The 22,406-nt window shown below is 45.4% G+C and overlaps 1 protein-coding gene and 1 pseudogene across 1 annotated transcript; both read right to left on the bottom strand.

Annotated features, from left to right (window-relative positions):
• Window positions 1-9: 9 nt before the first annotated feature.
• On the bottom strand, window positions 10-1,430 carry LOC121539842 (secreted frizzled-related protein 5-like). The gene is made up of 3 exons (XM_041848498.1): window positions 1,147-1,430; window positions 470-735; window positions 10-320 (listed from the first exon to the last, which is right to left on the bottom strand). Exons 1-3 carry the CDS (start codon window positions 1,428-1,430, stop codon window positions 10-12), a joined length of 861 nt encoding a protein of 286 aa, XP_041704432.1.
• A 4,929-nt stretch (window positions 1,431-6,359) lies between these two features.
• LOC121539843 lies at window positions 6,360-20,636 on the bottom strand (annotated as a pseudogene).
• Window positions 20,637-22,406: the final 1,770 nt, after the last annotated feature.

The following is a 22,406-nucleotide window of genomic DNA, read 5'->3' as shown; positions in this document are numbered from 1 at the left end:
TCCAGTCACTCAACACTTGTGGTGCTTCCACTTGCGCGTAGCTATTGTGATGCTGTTGTTCTTCTTGTGCCAGGGGAAGAGGCGGGTGAGGGCCAGGGTGCCATCGGGCTGCACGGCGCCAGTCAGCAGGTAGAGCTGGGCGCGGCCGGGCCGGACCAGTACGTTGGCACAGGGCAGGTTGATGAGCAGCCATTGCTGGAGGAGGTGCTGGGTGTCGTAGGGAAGCAGGGGGCCCTGGCGGATAAACTCTACCCGGCCCTCCACCTCAAACTCTGGCTCCCCTGAGGGCAGGCGCCGGCGAGACAGCTTGGCTGTTACAGCTGAGGGAAGAGAGAGGAGAGAAGGTGAGTATGCTAGCTTAGACAGAACTACACACATATGTATGGTACAAATACACACTAATAAACCTGCATAACATACTAATCAATGCAAACACACATACATACAGTACATTATTGCACATGCTTACCAAAATCATCCTGGCACAGGGCGTCCAGAACTGTCTTCAGTGAAGGGTGCTCCTCCACGGAAGGACATGCTTGGCATGCAGGCTTAGGCAATGCTTTGGCGAGGTGGCTGTTGCTGTGTTTGGGGTGGGGGGTCAGGCACATGTCCTCCTGGGTAGGGAAGCGGTCACAGTCCAGCGCCTCTGGCCAGACATGGCCCTGACAGGCCAGTACTGGGGCACAGTTGTCCCTGACGGCCACACACAGGCTACGGCACGGCTGGATAAACCTGGAGATGGAGAGACAGACACAGGGTTAGGTTCAAAACACAGTGGACACTGTGTGGAAATGATAGGAATGTTCCATTGTAAACACACTGAGGGTAAAAATGAAGTGATGAAGGAGCGGATAGTTCCCTCTTGAGAAGGAGTTAGCAGTGGGAAGTTCTCAAGGGGAAGGAAATAGGGAGACTCAAACAGAGAGAAAGAACAGGCAGATTGACAGAGAAGGAAGAGAGCAGCATAGTATGGAGAGAGAGAGAGAGAGAGAGAGAGAGAGAGAGAGAGAGAGAGAGAGAGAGAGAGAGAGCGAGAGAGAGAGAGAGAGGGATAGAGAGAGAGATAGATAGAGACACAGACAGACAGACACACAGGAAGATAGAAGAGGACAGGTAAAAGGAAAACTAAAGCTATAGACTTACGCGTCGAGGCAAACAGGGGCGATGAGGGAGCAGAGGAAGGCCTGGGCCTGGGGATGGCAGCCGGTCTGCAGCAGGGGTCTCCAGTCCTCCGAACGGGGAACCACCTCGCCCTCCAGGCTGCTGTGCCCCAGCAAGTTAGGCAGCCTCATCTCCGAATAGCCCACGTCCTGGCACACACTCATCTGGTGGGGGATGGGCACGCAGCGGGTCGACTGGCCCAGGTCAAAGCCCCAGGCTGGGGGCAGGAGAACCAGGAGAGTCAGGGTGAAGGAGAAGAGATCCATAGTGAAGAGAAACAAAGTCCTGACTGAGAATCCAAGGAAGGAGAAGACAGGTGCTGCTGTTGCTTGTTGCTGTAGGAGAGGTAATGTCTCTCTGTGCCAGTGGTCCCCCTCTATATATACAGCCAGCCCAGCCCCATCAGACTGTTATCAACTACCTATCAAAGAGGCTGAGACGACGTGTGAGAGGAGACAACGGCTGGTTTTGTGATGACTGCAGACAGAGAGGGGGTAATAGGTGAATGGAGGCGGGGGGGCATTATGAGAGCAATCACAGCCAAGGCATTGCAATGCAAAACTATCAGTCTCCAAGGCTTATTTTCTCCATTAACTTTTACATTAGAAATATCTCCTGCTGTTAAGTTCACAAACGCCACTTTGCTGAGCAGTTATGTATTCATGTATTTGCACTTTTTTCTTGTGAGCCATTGTTTTGAGTACACTGCTGTAATGACAGAAGTACATGAAACACACCTTAATATTTGAGACAAAGTTCTGAAACATTGACTGGTTATTAAATTTGACGTGAAAATATTTTACACAGTAGGCTTATTTCTTCTGCATAGACAGACAGGCAGTCTCCTCAATATTGAGTCTCTTTCATGTCTCCTCCTTTGCTAATTTGAGGGTTTCCTGAGAAGAAGGGTCCTGATCAGAGCCCAGCCCTGATCACACTCCCATTAGCAGAGTCGTGTTTCTGTCTGGCTCAACGGGCTTTGATGTGACCCTAGATTACAGTCTGATGCACATGCTAAATGCTACAACAGCAAGCTACAGCTCTGTCTACCTACTGTAGCAATCTGATCAAACTTGACTGCAGCACAGACAGTCATAGTTTTATTTCACCTTTATTTAACCAGCTAAGCCAGTTGAGAACAAGTTCTCATTTACAACTTCGACCTGGCCAAGATAAAGCAAAGCAGTGCGATAAAAACAACAACACAGAGTTACATATGGGGTAAAACAAAACATAAAGTCAAACATACAACAGAAAATATATATACAGTGTGTGCAAATGTAGTAAGTTATGGAGGTAAGGCAATAAATAGGCCATATAACAACATACACTCCCCTCCATATTTATTTGAAACACAACCAAAACAAACTGCAAATGCATCCAACAAGTTTGTAGACCCACTGGCTCCAGGTCATCTATAAATCTCTGCTAGGCAAATCCCTGCCTTATCTTAGCTCATTGGTCACCATAGCAACACCCACCCGTAGTATGTGCTCCAGCAGGTATATCTCACTGGTCATCCCCAAAGCCAACACCTCCTTTGGTCGCCATTCCTTCCAGTTCTCTGCTGCTAATGACTGGAACGAACTGCAAAAATCTCTGAAGCTGGAGACTCTTTTCTCCCTCACTAACTTTAAGCATTAGTTGTCAGAGCAGCTTACCGATCACTGCACCTGTACACAGCCCATCTGTAATTAGCCCACCCAACTACCTCATCCCCATATTGTTAATTATTTTGCTAATTTGCACCCCAGTATCTCTATTTGCACATCTATCACTCCAGTGTTAATATAAAATTGTAATTATTTTGCACTATGGCCTATTTATTGCCTTACCTCTATAACTTACTACATTTGCACACACTGTATATAGATTTTCTATTCTGTTTTTGACTGTACGTTTTGTTTATCCCATGTGTAACTCTGTGTTGTTGTTGTTTTTATCGCACTGCTTTGCTTTATCTTGGCCAGGTCGCAGTTGTAAATGAGAACTTGTTCTCAACTGGCTTACCTGGTTAAATAAAGGTAAAAAATAAATAAATAAAAAAAGAGTCACAAGCTTGATGTAGTCATTGCATGCTAGGAATATGGGACCAAATAATACACTTTTGACTACTTTAATACACTATAAGTTCATTTACTAGATACATGAAGGGATTTAATTTCTAAAGGTAGAAAAATATATGTATGAAAATATACCCTCAAATAAAAGGTGACATTCTGAACTGTCGCCTCATATAAAACATTTGATCTCAAATCCAAAATGCTGGAGTATATTCTCAAATTTTAGCTCCACGTTCCAAATAAATACAGAGTGGAGTGTAAATCGTGTACCGTATGTTGCAATGACATTCAAAACATACAATTTCTCTTGGCAATTATTTACACTTTCAAATCATAGAGCCAACTTCACTATTTTACTTTTAAAAAGCTTGTGCAAAAATTAACTACATATTTTCTTACTTTTTCTGCTTTATTTGGCACTTTAGGGCAGTGGTTCCCAACTCCTGTCCTCAAGTACCCTCAACAGTAAACATTTTTATTGTAGTCCCTGACAAGCACTACATTAGGGTATAAAAACAATTCAAGCAATTCCTGGAGAAGGATTGATTATATTAATTACCACAGAAAAAGTATTTCAGTACAGTTTGGGAGGAACACTGTGTCATATTGGCAGCAGACAGCCACAGGATGCTCCTACCCTCTCATCAGACAATTAGAAGAGATCTCACACTGGGATGCATACTGGTGGTCCAGGCTCCGCTTCTAATGACAGTCTGGTTCTCTCACTCCCTCCGTCTCTCACAAGCTTTTAATGGCATCACAAAAGTAAAGCACAGTTGATTAGTAACTCAATTCAATTGTTGTGTGGAATATGTCTGCCTCCACAACCACGTTCAGATGTGTATCTCTGATGGGCTTGGCCCAGAGGGCTTGAGTCAGTAATAGGGCTTGGTCTATGACTAGTGGCAGAGGCTGAGGCTGTAGAAGTGCTAGGCAAGCCAATCTAAGCCCCAGGGCCTATATTCATTAAGCGTCTCGGAGTAGGAGTGCTGATGTAGGATCGTATTCCTTACGATATTCAATGCAAAACTGATCCTAGAGCAGTACACCTGAGACTCTTTATGAATATAGGCCCAGTCTGGCTGGCCCCTTTCTCTCCCACAGCCTTCAGTCTCCAGTCAGAGCTCCATTGGCCCCAGCCAAGCGACACTCTTGTAAGGCTTTACTGCCTGCCCAGCCCCAGTCTGATCTGAGCCGGGGCCCTGGGTTCAGACGATGAGAGCTACTGAGGGGCCTAACTGGGCAATTAGAGTCACAGACCAATTTGTCAGAACAATAGTGCCATACGTTTAACAAGCTCCCTCTGCCATTATCCCAGCAGGGGACAGTTTTTCTTTCTAACGGCCCCCCTGCCTATCTGTAGACGCTGTGTTTGTGTTGGTAATGTGTGGCCTGCCCCTAGCTGCCTACTAATGGGGACTACGGTTCTTTTGGGCACCTGTCTATCAAAGACCAGTGTGGAGTCACAGGGGCACACTCCCACACAGACAGATATGTTCACTGTAAAACTACATTGGACAAGCTAACATACTAGTCTCTGTGTTAATGGTCATCTTATTCTAGGTGCATCCACTTATATCATCGTGGTGTGTCAACACCTGCATGGTTTTATTGTACAAAAGGTGTTCAGACAAACTGGTCATTGAATCAGTACCGCACTAGCGGACACTGCCAACCACTTCTCTGCTGTTAAACCTATATGTCCATGTCAGCAAGTTCTCATTTATGAATATGGCAACACCTCTCAATTGGCAAGCAAAAAGAATGACAAATCAAAAACACCAATATTTATATTTAAATGCTAAATAATAGTACTTGGAGCTGTGGATCATTTGTAGGTATGTTAGCTTGGCTATCCTGAGAGTAGTCAGTCAGCATGTTGCCCCTTCCATATAGAATGCCTAAAGCATGGGAGTAAGGGCTCCCGAGTGGCGCAGTGGTCTAAGGCAGTGCTTGAGGCGTCACTACAGACCCCCTGGTTCGATTCCAGGCTGTATCACAACCGGCCGTGATTGGGAGTCCCATAGGGCGGCGCACAATTGGCCCGGTGTAGGCCGTCATTGTAAATAAGAATTTGTTCTTAACTGACTTGCCTAGTTAAATTTAAAAAATGGTTGTCTTTTCCACCCGCATGTAGTCAACACTACTTCTTAGCAAGGTTATTATAGAAAACGAAAACTAATCATGAAAAAACAAGTTAGTCAACCAAAATAAAATAATTAACAAACCAGTTTGAAAAACTAAAACGACACTGAAACTATTATTGTTGATGGGGAGGGGAGGGGGAGGGGGGGGCTATTCCTTTTAAATCCAAGTCACAGAGACTATCATTTAAACCAAACCTATGATCTGACCCATCACTATGTATTACTTCCCCCCCAGTTGCAAGAAGTGATATCCCAAAAAACAAAACAAAAACACTGTACAACACAAATGTCCCCTTGGCTCCCAGGCATGTTTTCTGTCCCATGAAATATAAATAAACAAACTGAAACTAAACTTAAAAACAAATATAAACACACAAAACTAATAACCCTGCCTCTTAGGTTCCTGGTTGTTGTCATATTTAGCCTGCTGGCAGTGAAGGGAGACCTTTCTATTGAGTGACTATTATTTTTAAGTGTCTCAGACACTTTTGAGCAACGTGAGTAATAGCATAAACTAGGCTGCAGGAGACAGTGTGTCTAAACACCTCGGTGGGGCAGGCAGGCAGTGTCTGTCTGTGTCTGTCTACAGGTCCACCCGGAGACTGGATGTGACAACTGAGTGCTACTGACAGGCCGACTCTCCTGTGACAGTCAGCCCTGGTGGAGCCCAGCGAGAGAGTAGAGGAGAGGGGGTGGTGGTGGGACTGAATCACAATAGGACTCTAATGAGTAGGGAGGAGACAGCTTTTATTTGAATGTGCCGCACTGCCAGGGAGCCTCAGACCCTGTTTACCTGAGGAGCTCTTTGATGTGGGACTCAGGTGCCATGGTGCGATACCAGTCCCTCTAACTCATGATAGGTTTCTCACAGGTAGTCACTGGCACCAGTCCTCTTGTATTATAACAGTATGTTTCTAAAGCACACCTTTGGTAGTGTTGCTAGATATGTTGTATTGATATAGATATATATCAATACAACACTGATCTAGCTAGCCCTCACCTGGAACAAGAGGTCATTTATTTCGATGTATTAGGATAGGTGTCAATTACATCTACAATTCAGTCAATTCAGCAAGTGAAGTGATATACAACTTGTACAAAAGTGACACAATGTTTTATTTTATTTTATATTTCAGAATGTATTCCCTGAATTGAAAAAGGAATGGACCAGAGACCCTGTAAAGGGAGAAATTGAGTAGGACAGAGGAAGGATGGGAATGTTACTGTGGACAAGATGATGACCAGGAACTCCTGTCCCTGGAACTCCTCCACAGAGCCCAGCTTGATGTTAGACAGGCCCACCCTGTGAAGCAGCACATGGATCTTCTCTGACTGAGGAGGAGAGGAGAGGGGAGAGGTTCAGGTGTTCAGACCGGTGTTCAGGGTTAAGGGAGAGGGACCACTGTACTAGTTGTGACAGAATAATGAACTTGTTATGGGTTTTTTAAGCTTTTTACAGCAATCCTAGGCGAGTAACAAGCAAACTGTAACATAATGGTACCCTCTGTTGACGGTCTAAATGTGCACGCCATACTGACTTGTTTCCTGTAGGGAGTGATGATGCTAATGTCATTGGCAGCTACAGGATTGTAGAGCTTCTTGTCCAGCCGGCAGCAGTACAGCATCACCGGTACCACCTCTCCAGGTTTGAACCACGACGAGTTGTTGCCCTCCCTCATCTCTATGCCCTGAGAGAAGGAAAGATGACTGGCATTATTGGTGTTCGACGTCCAAGCTCGGTGCCGACCAGATAGGAAAACCTGCATTTGTCCAAATGTTCTCAACATGTCAGTGGGAAGGGAGGAGAGAAAACGCTGATGTTGAGGAATGGGAGAACAGAGGACAGGACGAAGACACAAGGATTCAAGGAAAGACTATTGAGAAAGATCCCATTGTTTTGTTTCTATTTTGGACAGAGAAAGACAACGAGAGAGCGAGAGAAACAAATAGAGCCCTCACCCTGACTCCATTGAAGATGAGGGGGAATCCCTTGGTGGGCAGACGGCTCCAGTGACAGAGGGAGTCCACTACGGCCCTCTGGGCCCAGACACACTGCTCCCCACTGTAGAACAGTCTAGAGGGCAGGGCCAGGAGGGCCTCATGGGAACGGTAGTTATACACCAGCTTGGTCACCTGGAGGAAGAAGAGAGGACACCATGAAAATGCAATAACCTGTGGAGACATCTATTTACAATGCGATCCTGTGTGGCTCAGTCGGTAGAGCATGGCGCTTGCAACGCCTAGGGTCGTGGGCTCGATTTCCGCTGGGGCCACCCATAGGTACTGTAAGTCGCTTTGGATAAAGGCGTCTGTTAAATGGCACATATTATTATATTACAATGCAAGGCAAAACATTATGTAGAAAAAGATGCATCATCTATATTCAGTTGGTGGACTCACTATGCATGATTTTGATGATCATGGCACTGACAGGGAGAGTGTGTGTGTGTATGTGAGTACTCACCACCATTGGGTTGTATCCCCGTTCTCTTTGGTGTACAGGGAGTTGGCCATCAGTCTCTTCAGCAGGGACACCCCAAGGCCGAACGCCTGCGCCAGTGTGGACTTCACAATTGGACCCAGCTGCCGGAGGTCTCCAGCCAGAACTATGTGAAAGGTGGGGGTAGCAACAGAAAATACAGTGTCAGTTATGATTTCTGTCAGTTATGTGATGTGCAATGTTTTTCCAACGGTTGCGCCACCTTAGTAAGGGCGTTCCAGGTTTTATTGTGGTTGTAGTGTACTCTGTTTAGTCTAACCTGTCTGTCTCTCTCTGACAGAAGCCCTAGGGGATCAATGCCTCTGGCTCCGTGACTTGGCCAACCTCATCCAGAAAACAACAACGTTCATTAGTTTACTACACATTGTATTGTGAGAACCCATACCAAACATATTCCCCTAAGGAGACTGAAAAGATTTGGCATGGGTCCTCAGATCCTCAAAAGATTCTACAGCTGCACCATCGAGAGCATCCTGACTGGTTGCATCACTGCCTGGTATGGCAACTGCTCGGCCTCCGACCACAAGGCACTACAGAGGGTAGTGCGTACGGTCCAGTACATCACTGGAGCCAAGCTTCCTGCCATCCAGGACCTCTATACCAGGCGGTGTCAGAGGGAGGCCTTAAAAATGGTCAAAAACTCCAGCCACCCTAGTCATAGACTGTTCTCTCTGCTACCGCACGGCAAGCGGTACCGGAGTGCCAAGTCTAGGTCCAAGAGGCTTCTAAACAGCTTCTACCCTCAAGCCATAAGACTCCTGAACATTTACAAGCATCTAGTCAAATGGCTACCCAGACTATTTGTTCCATTAAAAAATGAGGGAGGTTACCAATGGCCCAGTGCAGTCAAAAATGTGATTTTCCTGTGTTTTATATACAGTGAGGGAAAAAGGTATTTGATCCCCTGCTTATTTTGTACGTTTGCCCACTGACAAAGAAATGATGTCTATAATTTTAATGGTAGGTTTATTTGAACAGTGAGACAGAATAACAACAAAAAAATCCAGAAAAACGCATGTCAAAAATGTTATAAATTGATTTGCATTTTAATGAGGGAAATAAGTATTTGACCCCTCTGCAAAACATGACTTAGTACTTGGTGGCAAAACCCTTGTTGGCAATCACAGAGGTCAGACATTTCTTGTAGTTGGCCACCAGGTTTGCACACATCTCAGGAGGGATTTTGTCCCACTCCTCTTTGCAGATCCTCTCCAAGTCATTAAGGTTTTGAGGCTGATGTTTGGCAACTCGAACCTTCAGCTCCCTCCACAGATTTTCTATGGGATTAAGGTCTGGAGACTGGCTAGGCCACTCCAGGACCTTAATGTGCTTCTTCTTGAGCCACTCCATCGTCCCTTTGATGCGGTGAAGTTGTCCTGTCCCCTTATCAGAAAAACACCCCCAAAGCATAATGTTTCCACCTCCATGTTTGACGGTGGGGATGGTGTTCTTGGGGACATAGGCAGCATTCCTCCTCCTCCAAACACGGCGAGTTGAGTTGATGCCAAAGAGCTCCATTTTGGTCTCATCTGACCACAACACTTTCACCCAGTTCTCCTCTGAATCATTCAGATGTTCATTGGCAAACTTCAGACGGGCATGTATATGTGCTTTCTTGAGCAGGGGGACCTTGCGGGCGCTGCAGGATTTCATTCCTTCACGGCGTAGTGTGTTACCAATTGTTTTCTTGGTGACTATGGTCCCAGCTGCCTTTAGATCATTGACAAGATCCTCCCGTGTAGTTCTGGGCTGATTCCTCACCGTTCTCATGATCATTGCAACTCCACGAGGTGAGATCTTGCATGGAGCCCCAGGCCGAGGGAGATTGACAGTGCTTTTGTGTTTCTTCCATTTGCGAATAATCGCACCAACTGTTGTCACCTTCTCACCAAGGTGCTTCGCGATGGTCTTGTAGCCCATTCCAGCCTTGTGTAGGTCTACAATCTTGTCCCTGACATCCTTGGAGAGCTCTTTGGTCTTGGCCATGGTGGAGAGTTTAGAATCTGATTGATTGATTGCTTCTGTGGACAGGTGTCTTTTATACAGGTAACAAGCTGAGATTAGGAACACTCCCTTTAAGAGTGTGCTCCTAATCTCAGCTCATTACCTGTATAAAAGACACCTGGGAGCCAGAAATCTTTCTGATTGAGAGGGGGTCAAATACTTATTTCCCTCATTAAAATGCAAATCAATTTATAACATTTTTGACATGCGTTTTTCTGTTATTTGTATTTTTATTCTGTCTCGCACTGTTCAAATAAACCTACCATTAAAATTATAGACTGATCATTTCCTTGTCAGTGGGCAAACGTACAAAATCAGCAGGGGATCAAATAGTTTTTTCCCTCAATGTATATTTCCACACTATGAGGTTGGAATAATACGTGAAATTGTAAAAATGATGATAATGCCGTTTGAAAAGACGGCCTAAAATTTCAGCCTGTTTTGATGGGATGGAGTTTAGTTAATAGACCAATAGACCAAACTGCCAATAACAGCTAGTTTTCCGTTTTCCCTCCCCACTCAGACCACTCCCCGACAGTCCTAGCAAAATTCTTGCTTGAGAAATTACTCTTTGCTAAGACCATTTTAATTGAAAACAATCACAGTAAGGTACTTAACTTTTACCCAGAAATGATTTGATACTGAGATAAAAATGGCTGCATTGGACCTTTAACATAAAGGAGCCTTGTTATCTTCTTGTCCCTTACCGCAGCCCATTCTGGTAGAACATGCCAGTGCTGGAACAGGTGCTGACCACAATCCTGTGGAAGGAAGCATGTCAGATGTCCTTCCCAGCCCGAGATTACTGCCTTATAACCTCAGGGATGGCCTACAGGAGATACAGACAGAGGCACAAACTGGTAGAGAAAATAGGATTGAGGCGGCGGCGGTGGGTGCAGTACCTCTTCCTGTCAACAGGAGGCGTTGACGCGGGCCAGGCTGGCAGCGTGCAGGAACCCACTGTCATGGAGCTGGATACAGATGAGGTCAGCAGCACTGTCGGAGGGAGTGCACACAAGAACATAACTACTGGGCAGGCGGTGATATACCTACAGTATGGGAGCAATAGGATACATTTCACTGTTTATTCTGGGAACTAGAATGGAGGGCAACTGTTGTAAATAACCAAATACAACCAATCACAAGAAACTTGACTGAGCTTGTCAGATGCAATGGAATCAATGGAATATAGTAAACGTGCAACTCCTGCTCATCTGGCACTCCAGGCAGGGCAGGCTGAACCAAACAGTCATAGTATTTGAATGAAAACAAATACTATTTGAACACAGGTCTGGTTGTCAAAGCTCTTCTCTGTCCTTGCACCCCAATGGTGGAACGAGCTTCCCCCTGATGCTAGGACAGCAGAGTCCCTGCCCATCTTCCGAAAACATCTGAAACCCTACCTCTTTGAAAAGTATCTTAAATAAGACATCTCGTTCTTATCCCCCCATTTAAAACATCTAAACCTTGCACTTGTCTTTTCCTACTAGCACTGACTTTGCTGATCACTTCTTTGTTGAGGAAAATGTACTACGACAGTGATATGTGGTTGTCTCACCTAGCTATCTTAAGATGAATGCACTTACTAAGTCGCTCTGGATAAGTGTCTTTTAAATGACTAAAATGTAAATGTAAAAGGTTGTGATATCCATTGGGTTGAGAAGTGTACAGTACAGTACCTGTCCCTGAGGGTCCAAACAGGATGTACTGGGTGGGCTGGCACACCCTTGCCAGGATATGCTTCACTGCCTCCCTCTGAGACAGGTTCAGCTGCTGGTTGAAGACCTGCCCTGGAATTGGGATGGGCTTAGATGGCAGCCTGGAATCTGAGAGGATGAAAGAGGCTCAATTCTCATTCCCCTCATTGATCAGTCTCACAAAGGTACTGAACTGTCCTAGTTGATGCTATTTATGTTCATGGCACTTCAGTAGCTGTAGTGTATAGAGAATCTGTGCTGTCAGCAGTGGCAATTTTAGCATGTAAATCTTGGTGGGGCAAAGAAAATGTGGGATGCATGCCAGCAAAGCCACTACACAACACAACACTAAACAATACAATAATTGCACTATAACAGTGACAAACGGTGCCCACAAACTGTTAGGCCTACATAAAGCTGTCCCAACAGCAGAGTCCCAACACTTTACCACTGCTACACCTGGCTATCAGCGGAGCCTTGTCTGGCAGTGAAACAGTTCATTCAGCCTCATTTACTGCCTTTAAAAAAAACATAGCTGATATGGCTGACTTGCTTAAACAAATGTGGTTTCTACTGACAATTGAGATGTACAAACTATGGCATAAGGGGACGACAAGCGTATAAGAGGCAATCAGTAATTTCGATTAAGACATTAATGAGCGAGCTAGGACGGACATAGTCAATATAACTATTTGTTTAGCAGTTTTGAAATGTACAGCGACAGAATTCAGAACATGGGCCATTCTTACAGTGTTCTCCCTGTACACCAAGTCAGAACCGTAGGATAAATAAAGGGGGCATATAAGCAGACAATGAAAGCTCTTACAATATTCAATGATTACATTTCTCTAAAACAGGTTATAGGCTACACGTGCACCACCAAGTCAGAACACAGTGGGCGAAATTAAGAGGGGAAAATAGACCAAATTATTAGGGTGAGGCACATGGGCTACTAACAGCTTACTACATATACATTTACATCATTTAGCAGACGCTCTTATCCAGAGCGACTTACTAATTGGTGCATTCAACATATGATAGCCAGTGGGACAACCACTTACTTTATTTATTTATTTATTTTTTGGGGGTCTCCGGAAGTGTCTCCGGAAGGTGGTCAGTGACTCCTCTGTCCTGGCGTCGTGGGGGAGCTTGTTCCACCATTGGGGTGCCAGAGCAGCGAATAGCTTTGACTGGGCTGAGCGGGAACTGTGCTTCCGTAGAGGTAGGGGAGCTAGCAGGCCATAGGTGGATGAACGTTATGCCCTCGTTTGGGTGTTGGGTCTGATCAGAGCCTGAAGGTAAGGAGGTGCCGTTCCCCTCACAGCTCCGTAGGCAACTACCATGGTCTTGTAGTAGATGCAAGCCTCAACTGGAAGCCAGTGGAGTGTGTGGAGGAGCGGGGTGACATGAGAGAACTTGGGAAGGTTGAACACCAGACGGGCTGCAGTGTTCTGGATAAGTTGAAGGGGTTTAATGGCACAGGCAGGGAGCCCAGCCAACAGCGAGTTGCAGTAATCCAGATGGGAGATGACAAGTGCCTGGATTAGGACCTGTGCCGCTTTCTGTGTAAGGTAGGGTCGTACTCTGCGAATGTTGTAGAGCATGAACCTGCAGGAACGGGTCACCGCTTTGATGTTAGCGGAGAACGACAGGGTATTGTCCAGGGTCACGCCAAGGTTCTTTGTACTCTGGGAGGAGGACAAAATGGAGTTGTCAACCGTGATGGCGAGATCATGGAGCAGGCAGTCCTTCCTCGGGAGGAAGAGCAGCTCCGTCTTGCCGAGGTTCAGCTTGAGGTGGTGATCCGACATCCACACTGATATGTCTGCCAGACATGCAGAGATGCGATTCGCCACCTGGTTATCAGAAGGAAAAGGAGAAAATTAATTGTGTGTCGTCTGCGTAGCAATGATAGGAGAGACCGTGTGAGGATATGACAGAGCCAAGTGACTTGGTGTATAGAGAGAATAGGACAGGGCCTAGAACTGAGCCCTGGGGGACACCAGTGGTGAGAGCACGTGGTGCTGAGACAGATTCTCGCCACGCCACCTGGTAGGAGCGACCTGTCAGGTAGGACGCAATCCAAGAGTGAGCAGTGCCGGAGATGCCCAACTCGGAGAGGGTGGAGAGGAGGATCTGATGGTTCACAGTATCAAAGGCAGCGGATAGGTCTAGAAGGATAAGAGCATACACTTAGTATTACTTTCTTAGCTACAGTATACATATCTCCCTGGCATATTACATCATTTATACAGCAGCATACAATACATTTTTGGACTCACCTTGTGGTGCTGTGCTCACTTGAACAGGAAGGTGGCACAGTGGTCCTTCATGGGCATATTTTGTCATCAAAGTCTGGCATTCTCTGGATTTATGGTGCTTTCAAGACAACTGGGAACTCTGAAAAAAACAAGGTTGAATCATGATGACGTCAGTGATCTTCAGGTTGTAGCTCTAGAAAGAGCCCCGAGTTCCAGATGTACAATTCTGAGTTGGATGACCATTCAAAACGTATTTTCCCAGTCGGAGCTCGTTTTTTCCCCGAGTTCCCAGTTGTCTTGAACTCACTGAAGTCAAGTTTTTGCAGTTCCGAGTTAACAGTTGTTTTGAGCGCGGCACAAATCATGCTTCATTGACAGCATGGCCAATGTTGAATGTTTATCGTTTTAAACTTGGAAAAGAGACCCTTAATCCCAGATTTGGGACCACACAGCCACTCCACTGAATAGCAGGCTAGTGATTGCTTTGCAATGCTTGCAGTTAGCCACTGATTCCTTCCAAACCACTCATTGTTCAATTTGCGATTTCCAACTTGTTGTGTAATGTTGATGTCCGATTGCCGATGAGCACCGATACGTTTTATCTATAATTGCTCTTCATTAGACAAAGATTAAAAAGGATTTGCCAGTAGATTGTCGACTTGATTCATGATGATGACTGCTAGCTAAGATTTTGAAAGTATGATGTTGACATGATCAGTCCAATCAAAGCTACTGTAGATATAACGTGATTTGACATCATCTTATCTGTGGCCAATGACCTTCAGTCTTCTTGGATGGGCACTTCTAATGTAACTCTATGGCAGCACCCAAGGGGCTCTGCCCCACCTGCCCTGAATGACGGGTCGCCACTGGCTGTCAGAATGAAGGAGTCCCAATGCTTCAATCACCTGGTTTGGTTTGTGTGGCCTTTGAGACCATGTCAACAGAAATGCTTGATAGGGTCCCCTCTTTTATCTCCTCGTCTGACTTCTCTGGCCCCCACACACCCGTCCATAGAGTGGCCTGAAGCATCACGGCTGTGGGGAAGAACTCTGGGAAGAGGAGAGAACGCACAATAAGGGATGGACCAGACCAGACAGCAGAGGAGGCTGGTGGGAAGAGTTATAGGAGGACGGGCTTATTGTAATGGCTGGAATGGAATAAATAGAACGATACCATACACATCAAACATAGGGAAACCACATGTTTGACTCCATTCCATAAATTCCATTCCAGCCATTTGAATGATCCTGTCCTCCTATAGCTCCTCCCACCAGCCTCCTCTGCCAGACAGGAAATAAAGTTATCTGGGTTGAGAAGAAGAAATAGTGAGATGAAATAATAAATACATTGGAAATGGAATTGAGAAGAAAATGCAACCCAAACTCACCACTCTCTCCTAAGTGCTTGGTCTGGTCGAGCTCTAAGTGGCATCGCCTCATGGTCAACACAAATATTAATATTCATAATCCATATACTGTCAAACCTTCACTTTCTCTATGCTAGAGGAACAGAGATCAACACTTATGTACTGACACAGTAAGGATCCTTCCCGAGAACTAGGGTTGTGACAAATGAAAACATTTCTTAGCATTCAAACTGCACTTTTTTTTTATTGTTTAAACAAAAGCATTAAATGACGTGAATTCACAATTCAGATATTATTCTGCTAGGGGGCAATGCAGTTCAGTCTACCTCCGTTTTGGCTATACCTACCGGTCGTCACTAGTTCCCACAGCCACAAAGTTATAAAGGCTGCCTTTTTCTACGATTTCTCTTCTTAAAATTTGATTTTAAACCTATCCCTAAACTTAACCACACTGCTGACCTCCTTATGCCTAACCCTAACCTTAAATTAAGACCAAAAATATACATTTTGTTTTCATTAATTTTTACGATATAGCCTATTTTGACTTTGTGGCTGTGGTAACTAGGGGAAACCCTACCAGACGGCGCTCACCTTACTGCTGTTCCCCACCTACTAAGCAACGATGGTTTTAATACCGTTTTAGGTTCTCTGTTGTGTGCCTCTCCTCCATGTTCTCAGTTGTCAGTACATGGGACTTCAGTCCCACTTCTCATCAATGTGATGGCTCGTTGCAGTGATGTATGACAGCGTGTTCAGAGACATCCAACAATCTGTTGTTAATGCCACATATGGTGTTTGAGAGCTCTTGCTTTGTACTTGCTGAGCAACCATTGTACAATTTCTCCATCAGGGCTGTCACGGTTTTTCGACATGGCATCTTACATTTTACATTTACATTTACATTTTAGTCATTTAGCAGACGCTCTTATCCAGAGCGACTTACAGTTAGTGAATACATATATATATTTTTTTTATACTAGCCCCCCATGGGAATCGAACCCACAACCCTGTCGTTGCAAACGCCATGCTCTATCAACTGAGCTACATCCCTGCCGGCCATTCCCTCCCCTACCCTGGACGACGCTGGGCCAATTGTGTGCCGCCCATGAGTCTCCCGGTCGCGGCCGGCTGCGACAGAGCCTGGATTCGAACCAGGATCTCTAGTGGCACAGCTAGCACTGCGATGCAGTGCCTTAGACCACTGCGCCACTCAGGAGTAGATATACCACTCATCTTGTAGTCTGGTTCTAGATATGCCTTTATGGTATTGACAATGGCTGTATATCAACTACAATAATTTTTGTAATCAGCACTGATTTTCTCACTCCGTCCCTTATCGCACTGCTTCCATCAACGGGTTGGGTCGCATGGTGCCTCCCTTTCAGCATTGCACCTGTACTGCCACTGTAGCTCAATTCAACCTCGCAAAGTTTGCATTTCATCACCTTCTCATTTAACTTCTCAAAGTATTGTCATACAGGACTTTGCTGCTGTCTCTTTCCTGTCTCACTCTTCCATGTTTCCAACTGTTAATGACGATGACGTGCGGATCGCTTTATGTCCGTGGCAAATAATTTGAAAGATGCATATCTCCTCCTACTAACGTTACAACAAAAAAAATTTAAAAGTTTTTTTGGTTAGGGATTTTTTCTAAACGTTAATGATCCCAATGTCGTTTAAACGTTCACACCCCTACCCAGAACCAGGAAGGTACCTGTTGAAGGTGAACACGTCTAGAGGCTCTCCCAGGTAGCCATGCTGAAACTCAGTGTTCACCCTCAGACTCACTTCCTCATCATTGATCTGTGGATATGGGCCACAAACAGTGTTCAGGTCAATGTGAACAAAGCAGGAGAAGAAACATCAGAGCTGCAAGCAAAATACTAAGAAGATCAAAACCTCAGAATATCGATGTACTCCATCACCACACCTCCACTGATTGGCTTCTTCATTGAGCAGACCAAACACTGTATAAAACGTATCAATTCAAGTACATGTCTTGTGCTACAATAGGGACATGTAGCAGCTATAGCCATAATTATAGGACTAAACACATACCAATGAAGAGGCCTGCCCTCAGCTAGGCCCAGCACCTCCAGGTTAAGGTAGACAACTCCTCTCCTGAGGAGGGCTCCAGTGATCCTGAACTCCCTCAGCTCCCTCTCAGCCTGCAGCTCCTCCAGCCACAGCAGGGACGAGAAACGGAAACGCACGTTAGCCGCCGACAGAGTCTGGCAGAGAGAGACTGAGGGGGAGGGGGGGAGAGAGAGAGAGAAGCTGATCTGGTGTTCCCCTAGATTATTTTCCAGTAGAAGTGCAAAGGCCTCCATATCAAAATCAAGAGCCTCCCAATAAGATTGTTTAATTGAAACCAATCAGAGCCAAATTCCTGTAGGCAGGTGGCAATAAAGCCTTCCATTGATGATAGAAGACTTGAGCCAACTTGATTCTCCCTTACCTCTCCTAGACATGGCTCGGCCACCAGAACATCATACAGTCCCATAGAGCTTGGGGCACGGGGTAGTTACCCAGGAAGTTAGGTAGGTGGCCTGTGAAATACAAAATAAGAAGTCATAGGCTAGTGACTTTATCTAGCTACACAGGAGAGAGGTGTAATTCAACAATGTGGACCAAACTGTCATCATTCAACATGTCCAACAAGGGTACAGTAACTAGGATAGGGGGGGGGGAGCATTTCTGATTATACAGAACGTTGGTGGACAGTGTAATCAAGATTATCTTTATTCCATAGGGAAATGTGGTTAGTAGGCCGAACATACTGTACTTCATTACAAAGTACAGAACAGAGACAGTGAGGTGGATGTGAAGCCATCACAGTGACCACCTGGGCAGCCTGAGGAGGGGGCAGTGGGGCTGCCGGGCAGTAGGGAGCCAATGGCTGGAGAACACTCTCCTCTTTACTGCCTACTGTGACCGAAAGGCGCCTCCCGATGGTGAAAGAGGGGAAATACAGCAGCAGCTCTGCACAACGCCTCAAGTTCCTAGAGTAGGATGGAGGGACACAAATCATTGTTTCAAAAACCTGAATGTCCATAAGAAATTGATTCAGTCAGATAATAGCTCAGTTGGTAGAGCATGGCATTTGCAATGCCAGGGTTGTGGGTTCGATTCCCACGGGGGGCCAGTATGAAAATGTATGCACTCTCTAACTGTAAGTCGCTCTGGATAAGAGCGTCTGCTAAATGACAAAAATGTAAGAGAGCATTATACATGTGATGCCACCAGAAATTGATGACTGTAGCAGATTTATGTTGTAGTGGCTAGCTAAGCATGACTTAATTGGCTCGGCAGCCCACTTTCACAGATAACTTCTCCCCTGGTACGATCTCCACGTCTCTCTCCTCTGTTTGTACGGCAGGCTTGTGAACAGTGTCCTGATGAGCCTCGCCATTCTCTACAACCACATCTCCATCGATCTCGCTCATCTCCTTCCCAACACTATTGAGCAGTGCAGTAGGCCCAGTAGACCTAGAGGCCCGGGAAGCCTGGACCGGGGCTAGACAGGGCCCACTATGGGGGTGCGCTTTCCGGATAGGCCCTGAATACTCCCATATAGGATCTGTGTTAGAGCAGGGTGCTGTAGGACTCAATTTCTTTGTACCGGTGGGTCTGTCACAGTACCTAGGGTGAACTGCTCCTCTGTTCAGTCTATGGGTCTCTGAGTCTTGGTTCCTGTCAATAGAAAATGTATATGTGCCATGATTTGGTGGATAAAACTCACAATAAAATGATATTCAGCAACTCTTGGTAGGACAATGGTGCTACAAAAGGTGCTTAAATGTTATTAAAATCAACACATCAGGGTATTTACAGATTTACAGGGTGGTTCTATGTCATTTAAGACAGGTAGACACTGTATGAATGCTGCCAGTACTAGGTCAATCCCAGAGGTGGAAATCAATAGTCTCCTGGAGGACAAGGGGGACCTGGTGGTCAGCGACAAGACCACCAGCTCCCGGCTCTCTCCCAGTCCCGAAGTGTCTCTTGTCGCTGACCACCAGGTCCCCTTGTCCTCCAGGAGACTATTGATTTCCGCCACTGGGATTGACCTAGTCCTGGCAGCATTCATACTGTCAGAGGAAAAAGGCTAGAGTAAAGGTGGAGGTTGGTGGCCGAGTCATAATTCATTATCAGCCTTTAAAGTGGCAAACTGCAGTTAAATTTTTGTAAGAAAAAAATTATGTATACAGTTTACAGTAGGTATAAAAGGTGCGGTGAAATGCTTTCGTGTTAGCTCCCTCAACATTGCAGTACAATATCAATAGTAGTCAAAAATCTATCAAAAATAACAAGTAATTAGGGGAGGTAATGTATAGTAACACAACTGATATGTACACAATACGATATACAGCATCAATTATTAATGTGCTATGTATGACTGTGTTACAAAAGTTCAAACAATAACAAAGTGGCAACCCCGCCACTGTTTTGGTAGAAAGCTGAGGGTATAGACAGATCGCTGGATGTAAGGACTGACCATCCATGATATAAATATTTGTTTGAACCATGTTGAGCTATACAGTGTTTGTTCACATTTACAAATGCTACATCCAAAAATGGATGTAGCATTCCTCTCCGCATTCTTCTCCACCTGAGGGACAAGAACGCAGACTAAACAGGAGGCAAAATGACAAATAACGGATGTGTCGGAATACACTTCAACAGCCTCCTGTCCTCCTAGTCTCTAGTCATTGACAACTGGTGATTTGAAGTGTCCCATGCCTGTTGTGAGGAATTTTGTTGAAACCTATAGCCTAGTCATTTCATCTGTTTATGGTAAGGAAGGACAGGATACAGGGTATGGAAAGTAATCAGACACAGACAAGGACTCATCTTCATACATAACAAAACATACTGGTAAAAGTGAGGCCTTGGTCAAAGTGTCTCACCCTCAGTGCTCTCAACCCTCCTTGGGCATGATCTCGTACTGCCAGGCCATTGACGGCATCCCCGACCCTGAGCGGCACCCTTCCTAGCACCTCTCCAGTGGTGAAGTAGACGGCGTCGTCGATCATTCCGTAGTCATGGCACAGCAGAGTAACCACGCCGCAGCGCAGGTGTCGGATCTCCTCCATCGCTGACACACAAAAGAACAATGACTGATCATTGCATTACAGACATTGGATTGAAAAGCATAATTGTCAAGGGTTTTGTGGAAATCATTTGGAGGTTTTTGACACAAAAGTACTTCAATTCCTTTGATAACAGGTGGGTCGAAGATGCTGGCGGTGTTGGATCTCTCTTTTATTCTGGGATTCATAGCATTCATTTGCTGTTGACTGAAACATGACAGGTGCATTGAGAAGCTGTCAGGCTGCTTGGTGAGCTCATGTGTAGACTTACCTGCCCCATAGAACCCATTCTCTTCATCCTCCTCTACCTTTCTCCCACACTCCACTGCTGTTACCATGTCTGCAAATAGAGCCCCACAGTGGAGGTGTCATAATACCCATAAAACCTAGCGGTCAAACAGGGAAATGGTTCCAATCGCTTTTACACCATTCATTTTCCCATAGGGGATGTTAGAAACACTTAAAATAAAGGCTGTGTTTCGTGTAAGCATACCCTGGCATGACGTTTTGATAACCATGTAAATATCTCTCGGACAAGGTAATTTTGATCAATATATTCAGCTTTATTTACTCTCATATTCGAAAATGCTCATTAGCATCAAAGCAGACATTTACATTTACATTTACATCATTTAGCAGACGCTCTTATCCAGAGCGACTTACAGTTAGTGAGTGCATACAGTGAGGGAAAAAAGTATTTGATCCCCTGCTGATTTTGTAAGTTTGCCCACTGACAAAGAAATTATCAGTCTTTTTTAGACCAAAGAAATGTAGACCAAAGATCTCTCCAAGGATGTCAGGGACAAGATTGTAGACCTACACAAGGCTGGAATGGGCTACAAGACCATCGCCAAGCAGCTTGGTGAGAAGGTGACAACAGTTGGTGCGATTATTCGCAAATGGAAGAAACACAAAATAACTGTCAATCTCCCTCGGCCTGGGGCTCCATGCAAGATCTCACCTCGTGGAGTTGCAATGATCATGAGAACGGTGAGGAATCAGCCCAGAACTACACGGGAGGATCTTGTCAATGATCTCAAGGCAGCTGGGACCATAGTCACCAAGAAAACAATTGGTAACACACTACGCCGTGAAGGACTGAAATCCTGCAGCGCCCGCAAGGTCCCCCTGCTCAAGAAAGCACATATACAGGCCCGTCTGAAGTTTGCCAATGAACATCTGAATGATTCAGAGGAGAACTGGGTGAAAGTGTTGTGGTCAGATGAGACCAAAATGGAGCTCTTTGGCATCAACTCAACTCGCCGTGTTTAGAGGAGGAGGAATGCTGCCTATGACCCCAAGAACACCATCCCCACCGTCAAACATGGAGGTGGAAACATTATGCTTTGGGGGTGTTTTTTTGCTAAGGGGACAGGAAAACTTCACCACATCAAAGGGACGATGGATGGGGCCATGTACCGTCAAATCTTGGGTGAGAACCTCCTTCCCTCAGCCAGGGCATTGGAAATGGGTTGTGGATGGGTATTCCAGCATGATAATGACCCAAAACACACGGCCAAGGCAACAAAGGAGTGGCTCAAGAAGAAGCACATTAAGGTCCTGGAGTGGCCTAGCCAGTCTCCAGACCTTAATCCCATAGATAATCTGTGGAGGGAGCTGAAGGTTCGAGTTGCCAAACGTCAGCCTCGAAACTTTAATGACTTGGAGAGGATCTGCAAAGAGGAGTGGGACAAAATCCCTCCTGAGGTGTGTGCAAACCTGGTGGCCAACTACAAGAAACGTCTGACCTCTGTGATTGCCAACAAGGGTTTTGCCACCAAGTACTAAGTCATGTTTTGCAGAGGGGTCAAATACTTATTTCCCTCATTAAAATGCAAATCAATTTATAACATTTTTGACATGCGTCTTTCTGGATTTTTTTGTTGTTATTCTGTCTCTCACTGTTCAAATAAACCTACCATTAAAATTATAGACTGATCATGTCTTTGTCAGTGGGCAAACGTACAAAGTCAGCAGGGGATCAAATACTTTTTTCCCTCACTGTAACTGATCAACAATTATAGGTACAAGCTAATAACAAGGTATATATGCTATCTTATTGAACAAGCAACTTAACTCAAATAATGATGTGTGCGCTAGTCATCTCT

The sequence above is a fragment of the Coregonus clupeaformis genome, chromosome 26, assembly GCF_020615455.1.
Source record: "Coregonus clupeaformis isolate EN_2021a chromosome 26, ASM2061545v1, whole genome shotgun sequence".
In the NCBI taxonomy this organism is placed as follows: Eukaryota; Metazoa; Chordata; class Actinopteri; order Salmoniformes; family Salmonidae; genus Coregonus; species Coregonus clupeaformis.
Note: the sequence above shows the minus strand (reverse complement) of the source record. Positions and strands in the feature narration are given on the sequence as shown.